The sequence below is a fragment of the Erinaceus europaeus genome, chromosome 12 (genome assembly GCF_950295315.1).
Source record: "Erinaceus europaeus chromosome 12, mEriEur2.1, whole genome shotgun sequence".
In the NCBI taxonomy this organism is placed as follows: Eukaryota; Metazoa; Chordata; class Mammalia; order Eulipotyphla; family Erinaceidae; genus Erinaceus; species Erinaceus europaeus.
The window spans coordinates 88,634,171-88,658,763 of record NC_080173.1 but is presented as its reverse complement, the minus strand read 5'-3'; the positions used below and the strand labels follow the sequence as shown (position 1 = coordinate 88,658,763).

Here is a 24,593-nt window from a genome sequence, read left to right as displayed (position 1 = left end):
AGAGGTGACTCCAGAACTTTGAATCAAAGTGAGTGCTAGGAGGGTCCAAAGCCAGGATCTGGAGAGCTCTCTGCAGTGAGACAGTCTCTCTTCTGTTCCTTTTCTGGGAGTCCACGGACTATAGTGTCTCTCCTTGTCTGTTGTTTGTTCATAAGTATATAAACTTTACCCTTCTTTTCTGCCCAAGGCCACCTCATAGTTCCCTAGTCTATGCTTTCATGGTTCTAACCTTATCCTGAGAATGAAACCAGTTTTTTTTTTTTTTCATTCAAATTCCAGAATCTTAAGAGAGGCACTCTATTAACCCAGCTTGGAATTAATAACCACCTCAGGGTCAATGATGTGAGGCCAAGCACACATCATGCAAAGTCATGCACTGCTTCCAGGGTTGATGAAACTATCCTGCTACAATGGGATCGATCTCAAAGAAAGGAGACATCATGAGCTGGCTAAAAGCCCCAGGGAATATTTAATATTATATAATATAAAGTTGATAATCTTCAAAAATGCCTGTGATCTTCAAAACATCAGATTCACATGTTTATATGTTGTAGAAACACAAACTGAAGTATTGCATGGATGATTCTTCCTCAAGGTGACCAATGCGGTAGGAGCTCTGGCCAAAGCCGTCTATGAGAAGATGTTCCTGTGGATGGTGGCCCGCATCAACCAGCAGCTGGACACCAAGCAGCCCAGGCAGTATTTCATCGGGGTGCTGGACATCGCTGGCTTTGAGATCTTTGATGTGAGTTTATAGTTGGATAACCCAGTGATCTAAACAATCCCTTCTGCCTTGTGTATCTGTGTTACAGAATTTGGATTTTCCAAACTCATTCCATCTTCTTTGGTATTTGAAACACTCAGTTCAACAGCCTGGAGCAGCTGTGCATCAACTTCACCAATGAGAAGCTGCAACAGTTCTTCAACCACCACATGTTTGTGCTGGAGCAGGAGGAGTACAAGAGGGAAGGCATCGAGTGGACCTTCATAGACTTCGGGATGGACCTGGCTGCCTGCATCGAGCTCATTGAGAAGGTAAAGAAGGGCTTCTCCCCAGCCTTCTTGGTTGGGGCTATTTCTACTTTTCTCCAACCTTTCTATGGTAATAAATTAGAAGGCTGTCCATTCAAACCCCACTCCTTGATAGTGTACACCTTTAGATAACTTAATCCCCTCAGGATAAAGGGTATCCACGGGGAATCCCGTCAGACACTGGAAGATCTGAATGGGTTAAGTAAGATCTGAGAGCTCAGCTATGTTCAAGAATGTGAATGAAGGGGTCGGGTGGTGGTGTACCTGGTTGAGTGCACATGTTACAGTATACAAGGACCTGGGTTCAAGCCCCAATCCCTACCTGCAGCTCTCACTCTCTTTCTCTCTCTCCCTTCCCTCTAGATTTCTGTCTCTATCCAAAGTAAAAATATTAAAAAATAAAGAATATGATTGAAGTCTAGTACAGGTGGTAGCATACAACTTTATATCCTACCTGATTTTTCCAAAGGCCCAAAGAAAAGGCAACAAGGAGTAGTGGTGCTCTTGGAGTAATGCCACTATGAAAAAAGCACTTGTTAACTCTTACTGTTAGTTTTTTCCCCACATTCATGTTACCTATTTCCTTTTTTATTTTTAATTTTTGGTCCCCTTTAATTAATGATTTAATAGAATGTCACAAAATATTAAGATTTCAGAGGTATCCCTTCATTTTATTTCATAGAACTGAAACCCGATACGTGCTATGCCATCCTGATTTAGAAAGAGAAAGACAGACACACACAAGGAGAGGGAAAGACACCACAGCGTCCAAGCTTCCTTCAGTGTTACAGCACTCCGTGTGGTGCCTAGGCTCAGCTCTGGACCGTCATCATCTCAAAGCAGATGCCCTCCCCACTAAGCTGTCTCTCTGGCCCCAACATCCAACATCACCTCTTTTTTTTGTTGTTGTTAATAGAATTTTCAGTCAGCACAGTCATGTTTCAGTGAGTATTATCTTCCTGAGCTGGCTAATGAAAAGTTTAGACAACATTGTTTAAAATAATATATATATATATATATGTATATATATATATAATGGTTATGTGTGTAAATGTACTTGTCTTTAATAATCCATTGCTAAGAGTGAGCTACATTTCCATACTCATATTTTCATTCCAGGTTCTTTTGTTCAGTAAGTATGAAGTATATACTCTACGTCTACAACTCTTCTGTCAAAGAGACTAAGAGTGTTGGTCTCAGAGCACTCAGAGATGGTCTAGAGTCCTAGTGACAGAACAATGGCACCAAAGAGATTGCCTTTGCTTCCTACATCAGTTGAGTCATTAGAAGTTACTATTAAATACTAAGGCTTAATTTGTTTTTCTCCTTTCAGCCCATGGGCATCTTCTCCATCCTGGAGGAGGAGTGCATGTTCCCTAAGGCCACAGACACCTCCTTCAAGAACAAACTCTATGACCAGCACCTGGGAAAATCCAACAACTTTCAGAAACCCAAGCCTGCCAAAGGCAAGGCTGAGGCCCACTTCTCGCTGGTTCATTACGCTGGCACCGTGGACTACAACATTGCTGGCTGGCTGGACAAGAACAAGGACCCCCTGAATGAGACTGTGGTGGGGCTCTACCAGAAGTCTGCACTGAAGCTGCTGTCCTTTCTTTTCTCCAACTATGCTGGTGCTGAAGCAGGTGAAATTCCCTTTTTCCTCTCCCCACCATCCTGCCCCCATGGAAAGTTTTGTGTCATCACACATAACCCAAACAAAGTTGCTCCTGAAGAAATCAGTAGTCAAACAGGAATTTCAAGTTGAGATTGATTGGTGTCTTTGTGATTTCTTCTTTCTCCCATTATTTTTTTAAATTTTTTATATTTATTTATTTATTTTCCTTTTTTTGTTGCCCTTTTTTATTGTTGTTGTAGTTATTGTTGTTATTAATGTCATCATTGTTAGATAGGACAGAGAGAAATGGAGAGAGGAAGGGAAGACAGAGAGGGGGAGAGAAAGAAAGACACCTGCAGACCTGCTTCACCACCTGTGAAGGGACTCCCCTGCATGTGGGGAGCTGGGGGCTCAAACCAGGATCCTTACACGGGTTGCACCCCATGCACTTAACTCACTGTGCTACCACCCGACTGACTCCCTTTTTATCCCATTCTATGTCTTTCTTAAGAGGTGGAAGGAGTGAAGAAGACAGCCAACACTTCCTCTTTAAAAGAAGTTTTGAAATATAGTTCATTTATCATAGATTTACCCTTTAAAATTCTAGTGATTTTTAGTACATTTATAGAGTTTTTCATCCATTAGAACTATCTAATTTGAGAGTGTTTCCCTGAAGTCCACTAGCAATCACCACACATTCCCACTTCCCCAGCTTCTAGAAGTTTCTCATCTACTTTTTATGGACTTGCCTATCTTGAGAATATCATAGAAGTGGAATCATAAATTATACAGAGCTTTTTGCTTGGCTTCTCGTATTTAGCATGAAGGATTTGTGCATGTTGCCCTATATATCAGTACATCATTCCTTTTCATAATATTCTATTTTTCAAATTTTGTCTATCTGATTAATTAATGGAAATTTAGACTATTTTTAGAATACTCTGAATAATACTGCTCTGAATATTTGTATACAGATTTCTATGGGGACATATGATATCAGTGCTCTTAGGCATAAACCTAGCTGTAGAATTGTTAAGTTTATGGTGGTACAGGGGGCTGAGTGCCAAACTTACAAGCACAAGTTTCTGAGTTTGATCCCCAGAGTAGCATCTACCTGAGTAATATTCTTATTTTCTTTCTCTAATTAAAAATAAATCTTTAAAAATGAAATAAATTATGATATTGTATTGTACATTTGAACGTTACTAGGAGAATTACTAATTAATTTATTAATTAATTTTACTGCCACCAGGGTTAATGTTAATGTGCCTGGTAGAAGAGTCCACAACTACTGGTGGCCATTTTTAATTTCCTTCCTTCCTTCCCTCCTTCCTTCTTTCTTCCTTTCTTCCTCCCTTCATTTCCTTTGTTCTTTCCATTTTCATTTGACAGGATGAAAGGAAATTGAGAATGGAGGAGGAGGGAGAGAGAGGGAGAGAGACAGAGGGACACCTGCACCATTACTTCACTGCTTGTGAAGTCTCTGCACTCCCCTCCCCACAAGTGGGAAGCAGGGGCTTGAACCCCAGTCCTTGTGCTTGGTAATGTGTTTAACCAGGTGTGCCATTGCATGTTACATGTTATCATCACAAGGAAAAGAATTGTATGTATGTGAGATGAATGTTAACTGGGCTTACTGTGGCAATCATTCCACATTATATATACTATATTGTACACCTTAAGCTTATACGACACGATATGCCAATTATGCTTCAGTTAATCCAGGAGTGGTGGAGGAGGAAACACCTCCTCCCTGGGCTGCATCTGATACCCCTCTGTGTCCATCTCCAGGTGATTCTGGGGGAACCAAGAAGGGTGGGAAGAAGAAGGGTTCCTCTTTCCAGACCGTGTCAGCTGTGTTCAGGGTTCGTATTTTAGTAGATTTCACATTTACTTGTTTTTCTGCCAAGAAAATGGCCCTTGCTAAAGAAAACTGTACTGTTGTGTTTTGTGCCCAGGAAAACTTAAATAAATTAATGACCAATTTAAGGAGCACTCACCCTCACTTTGTGCGATGTCTAATTCCCAACGAGACCAAGACTCCCGGTGAGTAAGAATCCAAAGAACAGGACTTTCTGTTACAGCTGCAAAATTCGGTAGCTGTGGCTATGTGTCTGTCTGCAAGTTCACATGTGTTTCCCTGAGGAAAGGGTCATAGGCTTCATCACCTCTCAGACGGTTGTGGGAAAGTTGTTTCTTTGTTTTGTTTTTGGTGTGTGCGTGCGTGCGTGCGTGCGTGTGCATGTGTGCGTGCATGTGTGTGTGTGCGCGCGCGCGCTTTCCAGAGCACTATTCCGCTGTGGTTTATGGTGGTGCTGGGAATTGAACCTGGCATCTCGAGCCTCAGGCATGAGTTGTTTTTTTTTTTTTTTTTTTTGCGTAACCATTATGTTGTCTGCCATTATGTCCTGCCCATTTCTGAAAATTATTCTATAAAATTGGGTCATCAGATGTGGCACATAGATATAACACATACCCAGTTAGATTTGAATTACAGATAAACAGTAAAAAATGCCTCACTATAAAGTGTGACCCAAGTCATATGTGATATATATATGTTGAGAAACTACTTTCTTATTGTTTAATTTGATTTCCTGTATTTGATATGGTGCCCTTATGATGAAATCATATACCAAATAGCATTGATACATATATAAACACTTACGGGTCCTGTAGTGGTAATACCTGGTTGAGGACATATGTTAGTGTGTAAAGAGCCTGGTTCAAGCCTCCAGTCCCCACCTGCAGAAGGAAAGCCTTACAAAAAGGGTAGAGCAGTGCTGCAGGTGTCTCTCTGTCTCTCTCACTCTCTCTTTTTAAAAATAGTTTTATTTTTATTGTTGGAGAGAGACAGAGAGAATTTGAGAGGGGGGAGGGGAGATAGAAAGGGAAGAGACAAAGAGACACTCGCAGCCCTGCTTCACCATTTGTGAAGATTTCTCCCTGCAAGTGGGGACCTGGGGCTTGAACCTGGGTCCTTGCACACTGTGATGTGTGAGCTTAGCCAGGTGTGCCACCACCAGGCCCCCATCTCTCTCCCTCTCTGTGCTCCCCTTCCCTCTCAATTTCTCTCTGTCTCTATCCAATAAGTAAAATATTTTTTTAAAAAACCACACATGGGGACTTGTCCCTGTAGCTCCTGGGCCTCCTGTCCCCAGCTTTGGTTCTCCCCCTTGCTCCTTAGAGCAAGTGTTCAACCATAAGCAGCCTTCCACCTCCACCACAGCCCCCCCTGTTCTCCCCACCCCCAATGCCCACTAAAGACACAGGATGCAAATCTGACATCTTTATCTTTGAGTAGAGATAGGAGGGCATCTCAAGTTCCCCAAAGGGGAAATATAAGGAAACCCCACACCCATTAAGCTTAGCTTCAGAGACAGGAACCATGAATACACATCAATATATGGACTTTCATTCCCATGCTTTTGGGGTGCTAGAGTCTCTCCCAGATTGTTGTAGGCCAAGTTCCAGACACCCGCCCGTCAAAAGAGTCCATCTTAGAGCTCGCGCTAAGCTTTTCCACTTAAATATGGCTGTCTTAGACTGTCTCCTGATGTCCAGACCATCAGAGGAATTGATGAAGCTACCTGTGGCCATTCTCTCCGTAGGCGTGATGGACCACTACCTGGTCATGCACCAGCTGCGCTGTAATGGGGTCCTGGAGGGCATCCGGATCTGCAGGAAAGGATTCCCCAGCCGGATCCTCTATGCTGACTTCAAACAGAGGTAGGTTCTCCCCTCGTGAGCTCTCTCTCTCTCTCTCTTTCTCTCTCTCATCTCTTTTTGCATTTCCCAAATGCATATATATATATTTTGAGCTGGATATTTGGTGAACTCACAGGCCTCCCCAAGCTTCCAAGGGCACTGAGTTGCCTCCCTGCCCACATCCTCAGGTACCGGATCCTCAATGCCAGTGCCATCCCTGAAGGGCAGTTCATTGATAGCAAAAATGCTTCTGAGAAGCTTCTGAGCTCCATCGATGTGGACCGGGAGCAGTACAAGTTTGGCCACACCAAGGTGACATGAAGTGAAGCTGGGACTCTGCTCAGCTAGTACAAACCCCCTCCCCCCAACCCTGAGCTGCTTCTGAGCTGATTGCAAGAACAGAGTCTGTTTCTCCTTGTGGTCAACCTAAAACTCCATTGTTCAGGACCATGGGTATCCGGAGCTGTGTGTCTAGGTGTGAGAAACTCTCTCTCTGTGCCGGTTTTAGGTGGAAGTCTGAGCTCCAGCAGCAGAAAAAGGAAACCATGGGACACTCTAGTGTCCTGGAAGGAGGAGAGAAAAGTCATTCCGAAGGAGAAGAACGAGCTAAGGAGGGAACACAGAATCCTGGAAACAGGGGTGGGGGGACTTGAAAAAATAATCATAATCACTTTCTTTTTTTAAATGTTTGTTTACTTATTTATTCCTTTTTGTTGCCTTAGTTGTCTTATTGTTGTAGTTATTGTTGTCATCGTTGTTGGATAGGACAGAGAGATGGAGAGAGGAGGGGAAGACAGAGAGGGGGAGAGAAAGAGAGACACCTGCAGACCTGCTTCACTGCTTATGAAGCAACTCCCCTGCAGGTGGGGAGCTGGGGGCTGGAACCAGGATCCTTACGCCGGTCCTTGCACTTTGTGCCACCTGCGCTTAACCCACTAAGCTACCGCCCAACTTCCCATAATCACTTTTGAGCCCCCACTCCCCAACTGCAAGGGGATACTCCCTGAAGCAGGTCTGCAGGTGTCTATCTTTATCTCTCCATTTCTATCTCCTTTCTTTCTCAATTTATTTCACATATATATACATATACATACACATATACATATACATAAGAAAAATGGAGGTGGTGGATTCGTATTGCCAGAAAGAGAAGGAAAGAAAAGAAGGGATAAAGGGAAGAAAAGAGGAGAAGAGTTAGTAAGTGCAGCTACCATTTAGAATGCTACTCATCAGTTAAAAAAAAAAAAGATGGGGACAGGTGTTGAGAACTTGTTACAATGAACAAGGACCTGGGTTCGAGCCCCCAGTCCCACCTGCAGGGGGAAAGCTTCACACTTGATGTAGCAGGTCTGCAGGTATCTCTCTGTCTCTCTTCCTCTCTATCTCCCCCTCCCCTTTCAATATTTAGCTGTCTCTATTCAATAAATTAATATAATAAAGAAAACAACTGTAAAGAAAAAAATATTACAATATGTCCTTTGGGACCAAATGAATGTGATTGGCAGTGATTTTACTTAGTAAAATAAGGAAGGAAGTGAAGGACAGATTTTGGATGATTTCACTTATGTGAATATAGGGAATTGAAACATGTGAACTTGAAAAAAGAAACACACACACACACACACACAAATACACACACACACACACATATAGTTACCTGATATCTGTGACCACGACCACAGGGGCACTATGGTGATTGCTATTGGGGGAGGGGGAGGGTCACAGAGCAAGTGGTATGACATCATAACCCTATTATCTTATAATCTTATAAATCACTAATCAAATATATGAAAAGTGGCAAGTACGGTATCCCAGTGGCATGCCTTCTATACAGAATGTGCCCACTGAGTTCTCCTAATAATCCATGACTGATAAAAATGGTAACCACCTCATGGGATTGTCCACTAAGTGGGAAGGGGAAATGGAGGCTCTTAGAGGGCCAGAAGCCAGCTGGAGACCAAATGTATGGTGAATGGCAAAGGTTGGCTTCCACCCTAGCTGGGATCCAAAGCTCTGTGTACCAGAAAGGACCAGGAAAGCTAGTAAATATCCATTCCCTACAGGGAAGAGCCTGCCTCACCCAGTGGGGTCCTATTTCCTTGGAACTTCACAGGACTGGCCATTGGGTACAGAGGGCTAAGATGGGACCATATTCTCAGATGGGCAGAAACAGGAAGGAGGTCAAGGGAATAGGAAGTCGAAATTGCTCTTAATCTGGGGTCGATTGCATACATACACCCTGCACTAGAAATCTGGATTTATCTTTGCCCCCTGTCTGTGAGCTCCATCAAAAGGATTCCCTGTGGACTGATTGGACTTGGAACATATATTTTTAAATATTTTATTTATTTGTTCCCTTTTATTGATCTTTTTTTTCTTTTTTATTTAAGAAAGGATTAATTAACAAAACCATAGGGTAGGAGGGGTACAACTCCACACAATTCCCACCACCCAATCTCCATATCCCACCCCCTCCCCTGATAGCTTTCCCATTCTCTATCCCTCTGGGAGCATGGACCCAGGGTCATTGTGGGTTGTAGAAGGTGGAAGGTCTGACTTCTGTAATTGCTTCCCCACTGAACACGGGCGTTGACTGGTCGGTCCATTCTCCCAGTCTGCCTCTCTCTTTCCCTAGTAGGGTGGGTCTCTGGGGAAGTGGAGCTCCAGGACACATTGGTGGGGTCTTCAATCCAGGGAAGCCTGGCCAGCATCCTGATGACATCTGGAACCTGGTGACTGAAAAGAGAGTTAACATACAAAGCCAAACAAATTGTTGAGCAATCATGGACCCAAAGCTTGGAATAGTGGAGAGGAAGTATTAGGGGGATACTCACTGCAAACTCTAGTGTACTTCTGCTTTCAGGTATATATTTTGCAGTAGTTTACAGATACGTGTGAACATATGCTCTCTCTCACAGAAACTGGTGTATATCTAGGTTTTGGGACTTTGTTAGAAAGTGAACCACCTGAGATGGAATTAGAGTATACTATGAAATGAAAGGTCTCACCCGAGTAATGAAGCTGAAGGGTTGTCATTCCACACGTGAAGTCTCTGGACACAGTCTGAAGTGAAGCATGTTGAGGTGGCAATCGTTGTGTTGGTTAGGTTGTGATCGGCAGATGCAATATTATTTGATATGGATTGGGAGAGGCATACGGGAAAGTGGGCCCTATCCAAGCGTTCCAGGACTGGGGGAAGTAGAGGCTCTATAGTGGAGATGTGAGGTTCCTGCTGTCTTAGGGTTCAAAAAGACAATCGATAGTTAATGTTATCATCACATTATTTGGTAATTGGGTTAACTTTGAAAAGCCCTTTTGTTAGGGTTTGCTGTACAGTACCCAGTATCTTGTATATAGCTGTGCTATTGGATGCTTCTAATCTACTTGGTCTAGGCTTTTGAGAGAGTCCGCATATCAATTACACAGCGTATATATTAAAAAGATTTAGTTTGTGTTTTGAAAAACTTCGAGACATACAATTAATTTTCCCCCTCTTATATTAATTAACTAGTGATTTATATGACTACATTTTACTAGGAGTGTACATAAACACCATTCCCACCACCAAAAGACTGTGACCCATCCCTCCTGCTCACTCCCACCCCCCACTGGCCCAGGAAGCTGCATGTCTACCCCTCACCACAGGGATTTTACTTTGGTGCCCTACTGATCTTTTTTTTTTTTATTGTTGTTGTAGTGTTGTTGTTGTTGATGTCATTGTTGCTGGATAGGACAGAGAGAAATGGAGAGAGGAGGGGAAGACAGAGAACGGGAGAGAAAGACAGACACCTGCAGACCTGCTTCAAAAGGCCTGTGAAGCGACCCCTACCCCTGCCACGCCCCCGGCTCCTCCTCGAACCCGGGTCCTTAAGCTGGTCCTTGCGCTTCGCGCCACCTGTGCTTAATCCACTACACTACCGCCAGACTCCCCGGAACATATTTTGAAACAGGACAGAAGAAAGACCTCTAGAGAGCCCAGGGCCTCTAAAAACTCAAGTTCTGGCAGCCGGATTTCTGCTGGTCTCAACTCTGGGGTTTGAAGGGTTGGTGTCATGCAGAGGAGGAAGCTTGATGAGGGTGATCTCTCTTTGAATGCAGGTGTTTTTCAAAGCTGGGCTCCTGGGACTTCTGGAGGAGATGAGGGATGAGAAGCTGGTGATCCTGATGACACGCACGCAGGCTGTTTGCAGGGGGTACCTAATGCGGGTGGAGTTCAAGAAGATGACAGAAAGAAGGTGATGCATGTGTTTGCTTCCCTTCCCTACCACACAATAGCAGCTGATATCACTTCCTGACTGGAGTTTTAGAACAATCATTCACTCCTCCACCTAATCACTCAATCAACACTCACTAAGCGGCAATTCTGTGCTGGGGACTCAGTTTAGTACCCATCAGGGTTACAGATTTGAACCTTGTTCTACAGAAGTTCATGAAGAGAACTTGTGGGAAATAGCACGTGCATAGCAAAATTTAGTATGTTAAATCACTAATAAAATTATTTTTAAAAAAATAGGGCGGAGTGCCCTGTCATAGGGTACACAAACAATTAGTTAAAATTAGGTAACTCAATACATTCTGGAAGTGTCCAGAAGACTGACGGAAACGTACTTGAAAGGCTCTGAAGACAGGAGAAATGTGCTGTGATCATATAGTGGTTAGTACTCTGCGTTGTGAAGATGAGAGAAATAGAAGCCTCGTAAACAGAAGACCCCCGAATGGCCCCATGCCCTCTCTAGCCTCCCAATATATACATGTGTTTCTCCTGTTTCTTGTTTGAACCTATTCCGGTTCCCACAGACTCTATATGTTGGGGCCGGTAGGCAGATGGTAGCGGAGGGCCTCGTGCGGCTCACTAATTCCAGCTTGGATGCTACACAGGGACTCCATCTTCTGCATCCAATACAACATCCGCTGCTTTATGAATGTCAAGCACTGGCCCTGGATGAATCTGTTCTTTAAAATCAAACCCCTACTCAAGAGCGCAGAGGCTGAGAAGGAGATAGCCACCATGAAGGAAGACTTTGAAAGGGCCAAAGAAGAACTGGCCAAATCTGAGGCTCGCCGGAAGGAGCTGGAGGAGAGAATGGTGAGCCTGCTGCAAGAAAAGACTGACCTCCAGTTGCAGGTCCAATCTGTAAGTATCCTCCTGAGAACCAAAGAGGGGAGCAACCTTGAATCCCTAACAGGTTATCTATTTGAGGGGCAGTGGTGTCACCTAGTGGTCAAGTTGAGTATTGCAGCAATGAGTTTTCCCTTGAAAGTGCCTGGCCCTGGTTCATGCCGGAACAGATGCCTGCAGATGGATTTTTTTTGTTCTCTCTGTCTTCCATAGTAGAAATAGACAGATGTCCCTTTTTAATTATCTTTGTCATTTACTGTATAGAAACAGCCAGATACTGAGAACAAAGGAAGAGAGAGAGAAAGAGACCAGAAGTCCTGCTTTACCACTTACAAAGCTTTTCCTCTGTGGGTGGGAACTGGGGGTTTGAACCCAGGTCCTTATGCATTGTAATATATGCACTCAACCAGGTCAACCACCATGGGCTCCCCTAGATGTTAATTTTTGCATGGGAAGGTATGTGTCTGTCAGTATAATTGTCGGGAATACCCGAGTTTTTTTTTTTTTAAGCATATAAATTAAGGCAAAAGGAAATTACTAATAGTAAATAACTTAGAGAAGCAACTTCCTATGCTTGGTTGACAATCAAATGATTATATTCAAAATGTGCACGAAAAACAAACACTTTTATTAAAGAACATGGGAAAATTAAAACGTATGTACTTACACTGTATGTAAACCTCTTATTTGAGAGTAAAATGCCATTTGCCATTTTACTAAACAGCCCAAGTACTTACACCTGTTGCTTTAGGTGCTTATTTTTTCTCTTCCCTTTTCTGCTTTCCTAGTCAGCACAGTGAACACCACTAGGCTTACTTTCCCAAGCCAAGAGAACAAGTTTAGGGGCCAGGTCACTGAGTTTGCATTCCAGAACCTCTGCTTGAGAGCTGTGTGGCTTCGGGGAAAATACTGGACCTCTCTGCGCCTTGGTTTTTCACACCCATGAGAGTATCCATGTCATAAGACTTCTGGGAATATCAGTTGAGTTCATGCATGGAAAATGCCCAGCACACAGCCTACATTCAATAAACATAAATGTTCATTCTCACCAGTCTCTTTTCATAATTCCCTTAAAATGCCTGTCTATTTTTTTCATAATGCATTTGCATGAGGAAATATAGCTCTTTAAGTTTAATAGCACAATTATCTGGTCTTGGCATGCACAGGATACTCTGACTGTACCATCTTCTGGGATGTGGTTGTTTAAGCACTTACTTCTGTCTGTTTTGAGTTTTCTGCTTTATGGTTTAAGTAGATGGGGCCACAGAGATGTTAGCAGAATTCTTCTGTCTTATCTGGTAGTAGAAAGAAGAGTATGATGGTCAGACATTTAAATTTGGCTGACTTTGAATGCCACAACCTTCTCTATTCAGTATTATTTTAGGTGACTTTCTATTAAAAGAATGATACATTTAGTGGTTTAAAAAAATGTCTATGGAGGTGGGGGGATAGCATAGTGGTTATGCAAAAAGACTCTCATGCCTAAGGTTCCAAAGTCCCAGGTTCAGTCCCCCACACTACCATAAGCCAGAGCTGAGCAGTGCTCTAGTTAAATTTAAAAAAATGTATATGGAACAGGGAGATAACATAATAGTTATACAGTAAGACTTTCATGCCTGAGACATCAAAGGTCTCAAGTTCAATCCCAAGAACCACAAGACTCTGGAGTTTAGTAGTGCTCTGGTAAAGAAAGAGCAATATATATAGATAAAGATAAATAAGTGTGGAAGTATTTGTATGTGCACATGTATGCATATATAGAGGTGTGTGTGTGTGCGCAATGCCTTGGCTCAGGTCCTCATAATATACCTTTGGAGGGGGTCAGGCAGTAGTAGCACAGTGGATTAAAGCACACACCGCATGAAGTGTAAGGACCAGTGTAAGGATCCTGGTTTGAGCCCCTGGCTCCCCCTCTGCAGGAGTCGCTTCACAAATGGTGAAACAGGTGTCTATCTTTTTTTCTCCCCCTCTGGCTTCCCCTCCCCTCTCGATGTCTCTCTATCCTATCCAACAACAATGATAGCAATAACAACAATAACAACAACAGTGATAAACAACAAGGGCAACAAAAGGGAAAAAAATAACCTCCAGGAGCAGTGGATTCATAGTGCAGGCATGAAGCCCCAGCAATAGCCCTGGAGGCAAAAAAAAAAAAAAAAAAAAAAAAACCTTTGGATGGCCAAGCCCTTTCCTTCTAGGGTTTCTCAAAGGGTTGATCAAAACACTCCTGGCTTTCTTCTCTCAGGAAACAGAAAACCTGATGGATGCCGAGGAGCGGTGTGAAGGGCTCATCAAAAGCAAGATTCAGTTGGAAGCCAAAGTGCAGGAGCTGACTGAGAGACTGCGAGAGGAGGAAGAGATGAACTCGGAACTGGTTGTCAAGAAGAGGAGCCTGGAAGACAAATGCTCCTCTCTCAAAAGAGACATCGATGACCTGGAACTGACCTTGACTAAAGAGGAAAAGGAGAAGCGTGCCGCAGAGAACAAGGTAGGCAGCGGAAAACGGAGTTTCACTGGGGCCTGAGCAGCTCTCGCTACTCTCTCCCTGTAAGGAGACATTTATCCTACACTGTCGGTTGTTGAGAGGTCAGTAGATTGGTACGTAGATCTCACCAAACAGTCTTTTGCCATACTCTCTTCCTCTAGCCTACTCTCAAAAAAAAAAAAAAAGAAGAAGAAGAAGAAGAAGAAGAAGAAGAAGAAGAAGAAGAAGAAGAAGAAGAAGAAGAAGAAGAAGAAGAAGAAGAAAAAGAAAAAGAAAAAAAGAAATGGGGGCTGGGTGGTAATGCAGCAGGTTAAGCACACATGGTAGCAGGTTAAGTGCAAGGACCAGCATAAGGATGCTGGTTTGAGCCCCCGGGTCCCCACTGCAGGGGAGTCGCTTCACAAGCAGTGAAGCAGGTCTACAGGTGTCTGTCTCTATCTCCTCCTCTCTGTCTTCCCCTCCTCTCTTGATTTCTTTCTGTCCTATCCAAAAACAACAATAACAACAACAAGGGCAACAAAATTGGGGGGGGGGTGACCTCCAGGAGCAGGCACCAAGCCCCAGCGATAACCCAGGAGGCAAAAAAAATTCATTCATTTATTTATTTATAAAGGAGGAAGGAAGAGAGAGAGAGAGAGAATTAGAGCATCACTTCAAGGCCTGGTGCAATAGCTTACTCAGATAATTCACTGCTCCGTCTTGTGCACAACCCAGGTTCAAGCCCAGCTTCCGCTTCTGGATTAATAGAATCTGAATATTAATTTAAGCACTGATACTCTCCTAGATAAAGAATTTGTCTGAAGAAATGACAGCCCTCGAAGAAAACATTTCTAAGATGACCAAAGAGAAGCAATCACTGCAGGAAGCTCACCAGCAGACGCTGGATGATCTGCAGGTTGAAGAAGACAAAGTCAATGGTCTCATCAAAATCAACATCAAGCTGGAACAGCAGGCTGACGATGTGAGGGCACTTTCCCAATATGCTTTTGCCAGTCCCTATTCGGTCCTTGTTTGGGCGCCAGATGCCGGGCTAGCTTCCCAGGCAGAAGACAGACAACCAGGGACTCATGGCTGAGCTGGGAAGCAGTGCAATGCTGGCTTTATTCATCTGCATTTATACTCTCCAGGAAGGAAATGGTAGGGTGTAAAAACAGGGTGTGACTAGGAGAGGGGGCGGAGAGTGAAAAGAGTGCGAACCACTGGGGATTAAACCAGTGCCCTGCAGGCAGGGCGGGTCTCAGGGAAAACAGTAATTATGTACATAGACCACAGCTTAAGCAGGGGGGAGCTGGCGTACTGCCCAATATGCTTTGACGTTGGTTGCTTCCAGATACACAAGCCAAGAGAGGGTCTACAGATGCTGAGGGTTTAAACACTGGAATCAGAATCCCAAGTTGAGGTCTCAGCCCCCTGCAAATGTCTCTGGGTTACTGAGTGTGCTGCTTAGTCACACCAAGACTCAGTTTCTCCCTGCAAAACAGGGTACAACTACTTCTACTGCAGAGGGGGGTTTCCTGAAAGCTCAGTGCATGGAGGCTGCTCAGTGAAACATAAGCACCAGCAGCCGTGGCCTAAGCCTTCCAAAGCGTCAGTGTGCTAGCGAGTTCCATTTGTGATAATGAAATTACTACCCTCCTATACCCCCCCCCATCATATTAGATTTGTGTTCTAGGGTAAGAGTCAGGTTCAAGTTTTACAGGTCCCTCTTCACCCTTGTGTCTACAACTTTGCTTAAAAAATGGAGGTCAGGCGGTAGCACAGCGGGTTAAGCGCAAGGACAAGCACAAGGATCTGGGTTCGAGCCCCCTGCTCCCCACCTGCAGAAGAGTCATTTCACAAACAGTGAAGCAGGTTTGCAGCTGTCTATCTTTCTCTCCCCCTCTCTAGCTATTTCTCTTTTCTCAATTTCTCTCTGCCCTATCCAACAACAACAATAACAGCAGCAACAAAAACACCAATAATAACAACAACTATGGAAAAAATGGCCTCCAGGAGCAGTGGATTTGTAGTGCAGGCACTGAGCCCCAGCGATAACTCTGGAGGCAAAAAAAAAAAAAAGACAAAAATCATATTCATTGTCCCAAGGCCAGAGCAGGTGTGCTTCCCTCATACACAAATACACACACACACACACACACACACACACACACACACACACACACATTTGCACGTTGCAGTTGGAAGACTGACACTATGCCATCCAGACTCTCACAGGCACAGCTGGTGCCATGCCCATCTGCAGAAGCCCCAGTGGACAAGAACATGAACCTTCCATGTTTCTCCAGAAATCATTGCTCAGAACAGACTAAGAGGGTATCAGCTGAAGGAGCCTCCAGGAGGCCCTCAGGGGTTGCTTTTTAATACAGGGGATGAGAGAAAGGAGTGTGTATGTGGGAAGGGGTGTTCCTCTCAATCCTTCCAGACACTAGAGGCACACACTTGCCATCCAAGGAAGGGAGCCCCAGGAAGCCATGAGCATGCGTGTGCTGCACTGGTTGAAGGTGGCTGGTTTATGTTCACAGTAGGGTCTCAGTTTTTTCTCCACATCTCCGCAGCTTGAGGGCAGCCTGGAGCAGGAGAAGAAATTGCGGGCCGACCTGGAAAGACTGAAGAGGAAGCTGGAAGGAGATCTGAAGATGGCCCAGGAATCCGTCGTGGATCTAGAAAATGACAAGCAACAGGTGGAAGAGAAACTGAACAAGTCAGTGCTGTGTTCTTGCCCTCTGTGTCCGAGCCTGAGAGTCAGCTTCTCCCGCCTCCCTTGTGTTCATGGTGTATCTGTGTGTCTCTTTGTAGGAAGGAGTTTGAAATCAGCCAGTTACAAACAAAAATCGAAGATGAGCAGGTGCACAGTCTGCAGCTACAGAAGAAGGTCAAAGAGCTCCAGGTACAGGCGTGAGACCTTCCTGGTCCTACAACCCCCTTCACAGGCTCCCAGCCTCCTCTTTCCTCTACTGTTTCTTTTCTTTTCCTTTTGTTGCCCTTGTTGTTTATCATTGCTATTGTTATTATTATTGTTGTTATTGCTGTCATTGTTGGATAGGACAGAGAGAAATGGAGAGAGGAAGGGAAGACAGAGAGGGGGAGAGAAAGATAGACACCTGCAGACCTGCTTCACCGCCTGTGAAGCGACTCCCCTGCAGGTGGGGAGCCGGGGGCTCGAACCGGGATCCTTATGCCGGTCCCTGCACTTTGCGCCACGTGCGCTTAACCTGCTGTGCTACTGCCCGACCCCCTCCTCCAATGTCTCCTTACTTGCATCTCTCTCCCTCTCTTTGGAGCAAAAGAGAATGGCCTGTTCTTTTTATTTGTGAAACTAATATTTCATGTTTTCTAAGCATTACATTAGTAGATATCCTTAAAAATAACCAAATTTGTGTGTATCCAGTTCTTATTAATTAAAAGTGTTTTGATCACCATTCCCAAATGTTATACCCTCATTATCCTCCCTAGGGACTAATATCAGTTTCATTGATGTGTACTTTTCTGGGTCTTTTACAATGGATACTTTATTTTATTTTATTTTATTACCTCCAGGGTTATGGGTGTGACTTGGTGCTAACACTAGGAGTCCACTGCTCCTGGTGGCTCTTTGTTTTCAGTTTTTTGAATAGGACAGAGAAAAACTGAGGGTAGGCGAAGACAGAGAGGGGAAGAGAAAGACAGATACCTGCAGCCCTGCTTCACGGCTTGTGAAGCTAGCCTCCTGCAGGTGGGGAGTCTGGGGCTTGAACCCAGGTCCTTGCACACTATAGCATGTGCCCTCAACCAGCTGCACCATCACCCAGCCCCTTATCCTCCTAGCTTTCTCATTAATAACTAAATAAGTCATTTTTAAAAGAACATTAAGTTGTTAATCATATTATTTTTTATTTCTTATTTTGAGGTGTTGAATCATGTTGAAGATTAATTAATTGATTGCAAAGAGAAACCAGACCACTGCTCAGCTTTGGCTTATAATGGTGCCAGGGACTGAATCGGAGACCTGTAGAACCTTAGACTTTGAAATCCTTGAATGCTTTACTACCATTGAGCTATTTCCTAGGCCCTTGAATCATTTTTATTTGTTACTCAGCTCTGTAGCTAAACTATTATTCAAAATAGGCTCTTTGACTTAGAGCTTAATTTTTCTGATCTACAGTTGTTTCCTTTTTAAAATTTATTTGACACTGATTTATAGCATTATAATATTTTAGCAGTATAATTTCACATCCACATATGGATTTGTGTTACCACCCAAGTTGGCTTTGTGTCAGTTTTCATGTGATATGCTTGCGTGATGTCCATTTTATGAGTATGTTCTGTTGTCTTGCTTCTTCATTGGATGTATATCCACAAATTCACGTGTGGCTGCATCTACAGCTACATTTAGATCTGTCTATATTTACCTTATATATTCTGTCTTGAATATTTTAGAGCCTTAAGTATGTATATAAATCCATATTAAGGGGGCCAGGTAGTGGGGCACGGGATTAAGTGCACATAGTACGATCACAAGGACCCTCTTTATCACCCCTTCTTGATTTCTGGCTGTTTCTATCCAAAATATAAATAAAGATAAAACCTTTTTAGGGACCTGGATGGTGGCACACCTGGTTGAGCGCATGTATTACAATGTGCAAGGATCTGGGTTCGAGCCCTCGGTTCCCACCTACAGAAGGAAAGCTTTACAAGTGGTGAAGCAGGGCTGCAGGTGTCTCTCTGTCTCTCTCTATCACCCTCCTCCCTCTTGATTTCTGACTGTCTTTATCCAATAAATAAAGATAATAATAATTAAATAAATTTTTAAAAAATTAAAAAAAAAAGAAAGATAGGAGGAAAGAAAGAACCAGATATCACTTTGGTACATGTGCTGCTTGGAATTAGACTCCGGACTTCCAGCTTGAGAGTCCAGTGCTTTATCCACTGTACCAAATTGTACCTTAACTTTTTTGTTTTTCCACCAGAGCATTGCTCAACTCTGGTTTATGGTAGTGCAGGGGAATCTTAATGTTCTTTATATTGTTTAGTCTGGACATTATACCAAGGTGACCATTCAGCACCTTACTCTGACGTAGCGTTACACTCTGCAGAGCAGTTCTTAGTAGACATGGCTCTAAATCTAACGGCCTCCCGGACTTTTGGGAAAGGTTCTATCACTGGCGATTTGACCATTCCCCTGCTGGTGGATGTCGAGATTGTTGCCGAGTTTGTTTTTCCATCAGTGGAGTGTTAGGACGTATTCTGTACTTGACCCTATTCTTGGACTAGACCGTCATACCTCCTATGGCATATTCTGTACCTCCTCAGAGTGGGCTGCTGCCCCTCATCATCTCACATTCACCTTTCTAGGCACGCACAGAAGAGCTGGAGGAAGAGATTGAAGCAGAGAGGGCCTCCAGGGCCAAAGCAGAGAAGCAGCGCTCCGACCTCTCCCGGGAACTGGAGGAGATCAGTGAGAGGCTGGAAGAAGCCGGTGGGGCGACTTCGGCCCAGATTGAGATGAACAAGAAGCGGGAAGCCGAGTTCCAGAAACTGCGCAGGGACCTGGAGGAGGCCACCCTGCAGCACGAAGCCACAGCAGCAGCTCTTCGGAAGAAGCACGCGGACAGTGTGGCTGAGCTGGGGGAGCAGATTGACAGCCTGCAGAGGGTCAAGCAGAAGCTGGAGAAGGAGAAGAGTGAGCTGAAGATGGAGATCGATGACATGGTCACTAACATTGAGAGTGTCTCCAAGTCGAAGGTATCTGACTTAGCAAACACAGGGCAGACGCATCCACCTGCCCACTGGGCCTGTGGAATCCATATCCCAAAAATTCACTGCTTACTGTTCCAAAGTCTTTCCTGCCTGCCCCCCCAGTTTCCTAAATTGATTTGTGTCATTTGAGCTTAGTCCAGTGATCTGCTGTGATGTCAGTTTTCATCTTCCTTATAGAGTCTTTCAGAAAGCTTCTAATGCATCTGACATTTTATTTATTTATTTATTTATTTATTTATTTATCTATTTATTTTTGAGAGAGATACAGAGAGAGAGAGAGAGGGAGAGAGAGAGACAAACACCAGAGCACTGCCCAGCTCTGGCTTATGGTGGTGCAGGGGGAATTGAACCTGGGTTTCGGAGCCTCAGGCATGAGAGTCTCTTTGCATAAATATTATGCTATCTACTCCCACCCCATTTTTTTTTTTAATGTAAGAAAATCTGTGGGTGGTTCAATTGCACCAGAGGACTACACCATTTTCATGGGAGCAGGAGTGAATCCAGGACACTTAAGGTATAGAAAACTAGAGCTGGGAGTTAGGGGACAGGTGGTAGTGCCCCAGGTTAAGCTCACACATTACCATGCACAAGACCTGATGTCAAATTCCTGTGGTGAAGCAGGTCTGCAAGTGTCTATCTTATTTTTCCCTCTCTTTTGTTTTTTTCTTCTTCTTTTGCTTCTAGGGTTATCACTGGGACTCGGAGCCAGCACTATGAATTCACTGCTCCTGGAGTCCATTTTTCCCATCTTATTGGATATGAGAGAGAAGGGGGAAGTAGAGAAGGAGAGAGAAAGATAGATACTGGCAGACCTGCTTCACCACTTGTGGGGTGTCCGTCCTGCAGGTGGGGAGCTGAGGACTTGACCCTGGATCCGTACACAGGTCCTTGTACTAAGTATTATGTGCACTTAACTAGGTGCACCATCATCTGGCCCCCTTTTTCTCTCTTTATCCCCACATTCACTCTCAATTTCTCTCTGAAAAAATCCACAAAATTGAAAGAAAAAAAATAATAAAAGATGAGTATGGGATGATCCCACTCATAAACAGAAGGTGAGAAAAAAGAACAGAAAGGGAAACTCAAAGCAGAATCTGAATCTGACTGAGTCTGGAGTAGGGCACCAAAGCAAAAATCTCTGGGTAGAGGGTGAAGGTAGATGGTCAGCTTCACTGGGGGTAAGGGGGTGGCGGGGGGAATGGGACACAGACTTCTGGTGGTGGGAGTAGCGTTAATATACACTCCTATTAACTTACAGTCTCACAGATTACTATTCAATTTGTAAGGGAGGGGGTCATAATTTTTATATTATAAAATAATGAAAAAAGGGAAGAATGGCTGCTGGGAGTGGTGGGTTACTAGGGCCGCCCTGAGCCAACCCAACCTCATACTTCATAGTCTACAGAAAACTATGAAGAAACAGGGTGGAAATTGGGGGGGGCGTGTGGAACAAAAATGCAAAAGATTTAAAAGAAGAAAATATCTGCTCAAGCTATTTGTTGTGTTATATGAAGAGGAGGAAGGGAAGAGTCTACAATATAAACACGATTTCTTTTTAATTTTTTAAAAAATATTAATTTATTCCCTTTTGTTGCCCTTGTTTTATTGTTGTAGTTATTATTGTTGTTGTTGTTTGATGCTGTCGTTGTTGGATAGGACAGAGAGAAATGAAGAGAGGAGGGGAAGACAGAGACGGAGAGAGAAAGACAGACACCTGCAGACTGGCCTCACTGCTCGTGAAGCAACTCCCCTGCAGGTTGGGAGCTGGGGGCTCGAACCAGTATCCTTACTCCAGTCCTTGCGCTTTGCGCCATCTGCGCTGAACCTGCTGAGCTACCACCCGACTCTCTAGACAAGATTTTTTTAACAAACCTCATAAAATTCAGGCTAGAGGCTGAAGGTGGTGGTAAATTCCTCCATGTTAACTCCATTACAGGGAATCGTATGTAAAGTTAATGAAACGGTCAAGAGGCTTTTCCCCGAATGGCGAGGACCAAAGACTTGAACCCTGGTCCTTGTGTGCTGTAATGTGTGCGCCTCCACCCGGCCCTGAGAGCTCCTTTGTGTTTCATTCTCTCTCAGACTTGTTTAGAAATTACTGAGTCATCTACCAAAAGCTGAAGTTCCGATCAGTTGGCAATTAAACAGCAATCACAAAGAGAAACAAAACAAATCTGAAGTTATTATGCTTATTAAACTGACCTTTACGGGTTCACTGCTTTTGTTTTCGTTTTACTGACAAGAAATTAGACTATCAGACTCTCTTGTTCAATACTGGGCACCAGAAACCTATCTTCCTCATTCCTGTTGGTTTTGTTTTGAAAAAAAAAAAAAAAAAGAGTAATATAGAAAGAATGTGCCGAACTGTGGAAGATCAATTTAATGAAATCAAAGCCAAGGATGACCAACAGACACAGCTGATCCATGATCTGAACATGCAGAAGGCACGGCTGCAGACCCAAAATGGTGAGGGCGGTCAGAGCACTGAGGTCTGGTTGGGCTGTGGGAAAGGGCAGCTAGCAACACTGACCTGGGGCCCACCTTTGTTTACCAGGGGAGCTGAGCCACCAAGTGGAAGAGAAGGAGGCTCTGGTCTCACAGCTAACCAAAAGCAAGCAGGCCCTTACCCAACAGCTGGAGGAGCTCAAAAGACAACTGGAAGAAGAAACCAAGGTAAAGATACTTTGCTTTGATTTGGCAGAAGCAGATAGACCCTAGACAGAAGTCAACAAGCAGTTTGGAGGCAGTGCTGCCTGGGGATGTCTGAGTCTCTTCTCTCTCTCTCTTTTTTTTTTTTTTTTTGTACTGTAGTATGTCAGGGCTCTGTTCTTTGATGTTGGAGGACCTTGGCATTGAATCTCCTTTGTTAGAGCTAGGGAATTCTATCTACCAGGGTACTTAATCCTCTTCTCTTTGCAGAGTGTCCTAACAGACACTCCCTCTCCAGCCAGCTGCATCCATTTCCAATCCTTGCAGTAGCTTGTCCATCTCTGCCTCTGGGTAGGCTTTCACTCTGCCCAGAAATTCATCCAGCCCCTTGAGAAGACTCCTTCTTTCTTTGCCATCACATTCAGTTTCCTTTTTTTCTTTTCCCCTGAGGAGATTAAGATATTTCCATCTAGACACCATTCCTTTAACACCTTTTTATAACATTTATTTATTTATTTATTTATTTATTAGATAGAGACAGACAGCAACTGAGAGGAAAGGGGATCTAGAAGTGGGAGAGACAGAGAGACACCTGCAGCCCCTACTTCACCACTCTGGTCCTTGTGCATTGTAATTCTCTCTAAGCAGAGAAGGGTAAACCTGGGCATTAGTGATGATCCCTGTCTACATGGGGTGGAGCATTCCCTTGGCAGGTGCGGACCAGGGGCTTCAACCTTGGTCCTGGCACACTGTAATGTGTGTGCTTAACCAGATGTGCCACTGCCTGGCCCCTGTAGCACCTTCTTGTTTTTTCTTATTAAGACAGAGAGTAGGTCACAGGCACAGAGTTATAACACCTAACTATACAGTGATACCATTTGCTTTATTTCCTTTGTGCTCTTTATTTTTTAAAAAATATAATACTATTGAGTATTAATGGTCGTCAGTATAGTTGTTGACACATAGGTAAGATTCCTCATCTCACCCGGGTAGGTGTCTGCAAAACACTCTCACCCACATTTTTCTTTGTTGTATTTTTTCTTACGGTTACGTTTTTATTTGTGGGAAATATCAATGGTCTCCTATTTACTTTGATAAAAGTATTTACTTTTAAATATAGTAAAACAACTTGTTTTAAAAAATTAAATAAATATTATGACCCGGCGGTTTGATAGTGGTTAGAATACTGAACATGGGAGCAATGAGGCCCCAAATTCAGTTCCTGGCGTCACATATGCTAGAGCAGTGCTGTGGTTCTCTTTCCATCTTATCTCCCATCAACAAATAAATGAGCAAATAAAATTAATGTAAATGATTGCTTAAAGACTAATGTAAAAGTATGTTTTAAATTTAGTAGTTAAGAGCCGACGAAATAGCTCACTTTTATATGTGTTCAGCCTAGGTTCGAACCTTACCTCCAGTGCGCTAAAGGAATCTTCATTGCTGCTTTCTCCCTCCTTCCATCCCTCCTTCTCTCTGTGTGTGTGTGTGTGTGTGTGTGTGTGTGTGTGTGTGTGTGTGAGTCTTTCTCTTTCTATCTGAAAAAGTTAATCCGGAGGAATGAAGTCCTCCCTAGAGATGACCAAAAAAAATGTTTTAAAAAAATTAAGTAAATAAAACAAGTGATAGTCTGATATGACTAATTTTGTGAAGGCAGCATGGGAACAATTCTAGCTGAGAAATGCTAGTTTGAATGAAAGGGCTTAGCTTGGAAAACACCAGATGTTTCTTCATTCTGTTACCACTATAATTCTGCAGGCCAAGAACGCCCTGGCCCACGCCCTGCAGTCCTCCCGCCATGACTGTGACCTGCTGAGGGAACAGTATGAGGAGGAGCAGGAGGGCAAAGCTGAGCTGCAGAGGGCGCTGTCCAAGGCCAACAGCGAGGTGGCCGAGTGGAGGACCAAGTACGAGACGGATGCCATCCAGCGCACAGAGGAGCTGGAGGAGGCCAAGTACGAGCTCCGGGATGATGGTGGGAGAGGAGATCCTCAGGCTCAAGTGAAGGGTCAGAGGATTCTTCCCAGCGTGAAAGAACCTTTCCTCCTCTTTACACACTCAGTTTTATGTGGATTATTATTTTTCCCAATCATTTTTTTTTTAAATTTGTGAGTAATAGTGGCTTACAAGACTGGAAGGTATAGTTCTGCACTAATTCACCATCAACATTCTGTGTCCTCACCCTCTCAAGGTAACCTCCATAGTCCTCACAAAGTCTGAGAGACAATGGGTCTGTCTGTCTGTTTTTGCAA

The 24,593-nt window shown here is 43.8% G+C and overlaps 1 protein-coding gene across 1 annotated transcript in view; it reads left to right on the top strand.

Annotated features, from left to right (window-relative positions):
• Nucleotides 1-24,593, top strand: part of LOC103113957 (myosin-13) — a 59,008-nt gene that overhangs the window by 19,101 nt on the left and 15,314 nt on the right. The window contains exons 12-28 of the mRNA XM_060204430.1: nucleotides 596-745; nucleotides 865-1,035; nucleotides 2,366-2,675; nucleotides 4,439-4,512; nucleotides 4,606-4,693; nucleotides 6,256-6,373; nucleotides 6,541-6,664; nucleotides 10,451-10,587; nucleotides 11,231-11,486; nucleotides 13,717-13,959; nucleotides 14,741-14,917; nucleotides 16,512-16,657; nucleotides 16,753-16,843; nucleotides 19,288-19,677; nucleotides 22,032-22,158; nucleotides 22,247-22,365; nucleotides 24,100-24,296. Coding sequence (XP_060060413.1) covers nucleotides 596-745; nucleotides 865-1,035; nucleotides 2,366-2,675; nucleotides 4,439-4,512; nucleotides 4,606-4,693; nucleotides 6,256-6,373; nucleotides 6,541-6,664; nucleotides 10,451-10,587; nucleotides 11,231-11,486; nucleotides 13,717-13,959; nucleotides 14,741-14,917; nucleotides 16,512-16,657; nucleotides 16,753-16,843; nucleotides 19,288-19,677; nucleotides 22,032-22,158; nucleotides 22,247-22,365; nucleotides 24,100-24,296 — 2,918 coding nt within the window. The remainder of the gene's footprint in view (nucleotides 1-595; nucleotides 746-864; nucleotides 1,036-2,365; nucleotides 2,676-4,438; nucleotides 4,513-4,605; nucleotides 4,694-6,255; nucleotides 6,374-6,540; nucleotides 6,665-10,450; nucleotides 10,588-11,230; nucleotides 11,487-13,716; nucleotides 13,960-14,740; nucleotides 14,918-16,511; nucleotides 16,658-16,752; nucleotides 16,844-19,287; nucleotides 19,678-22,031; nucleotides 22,159-22,246; nucleotides 22,366-24,099; nucleotides 24,297-24,593) is intronic.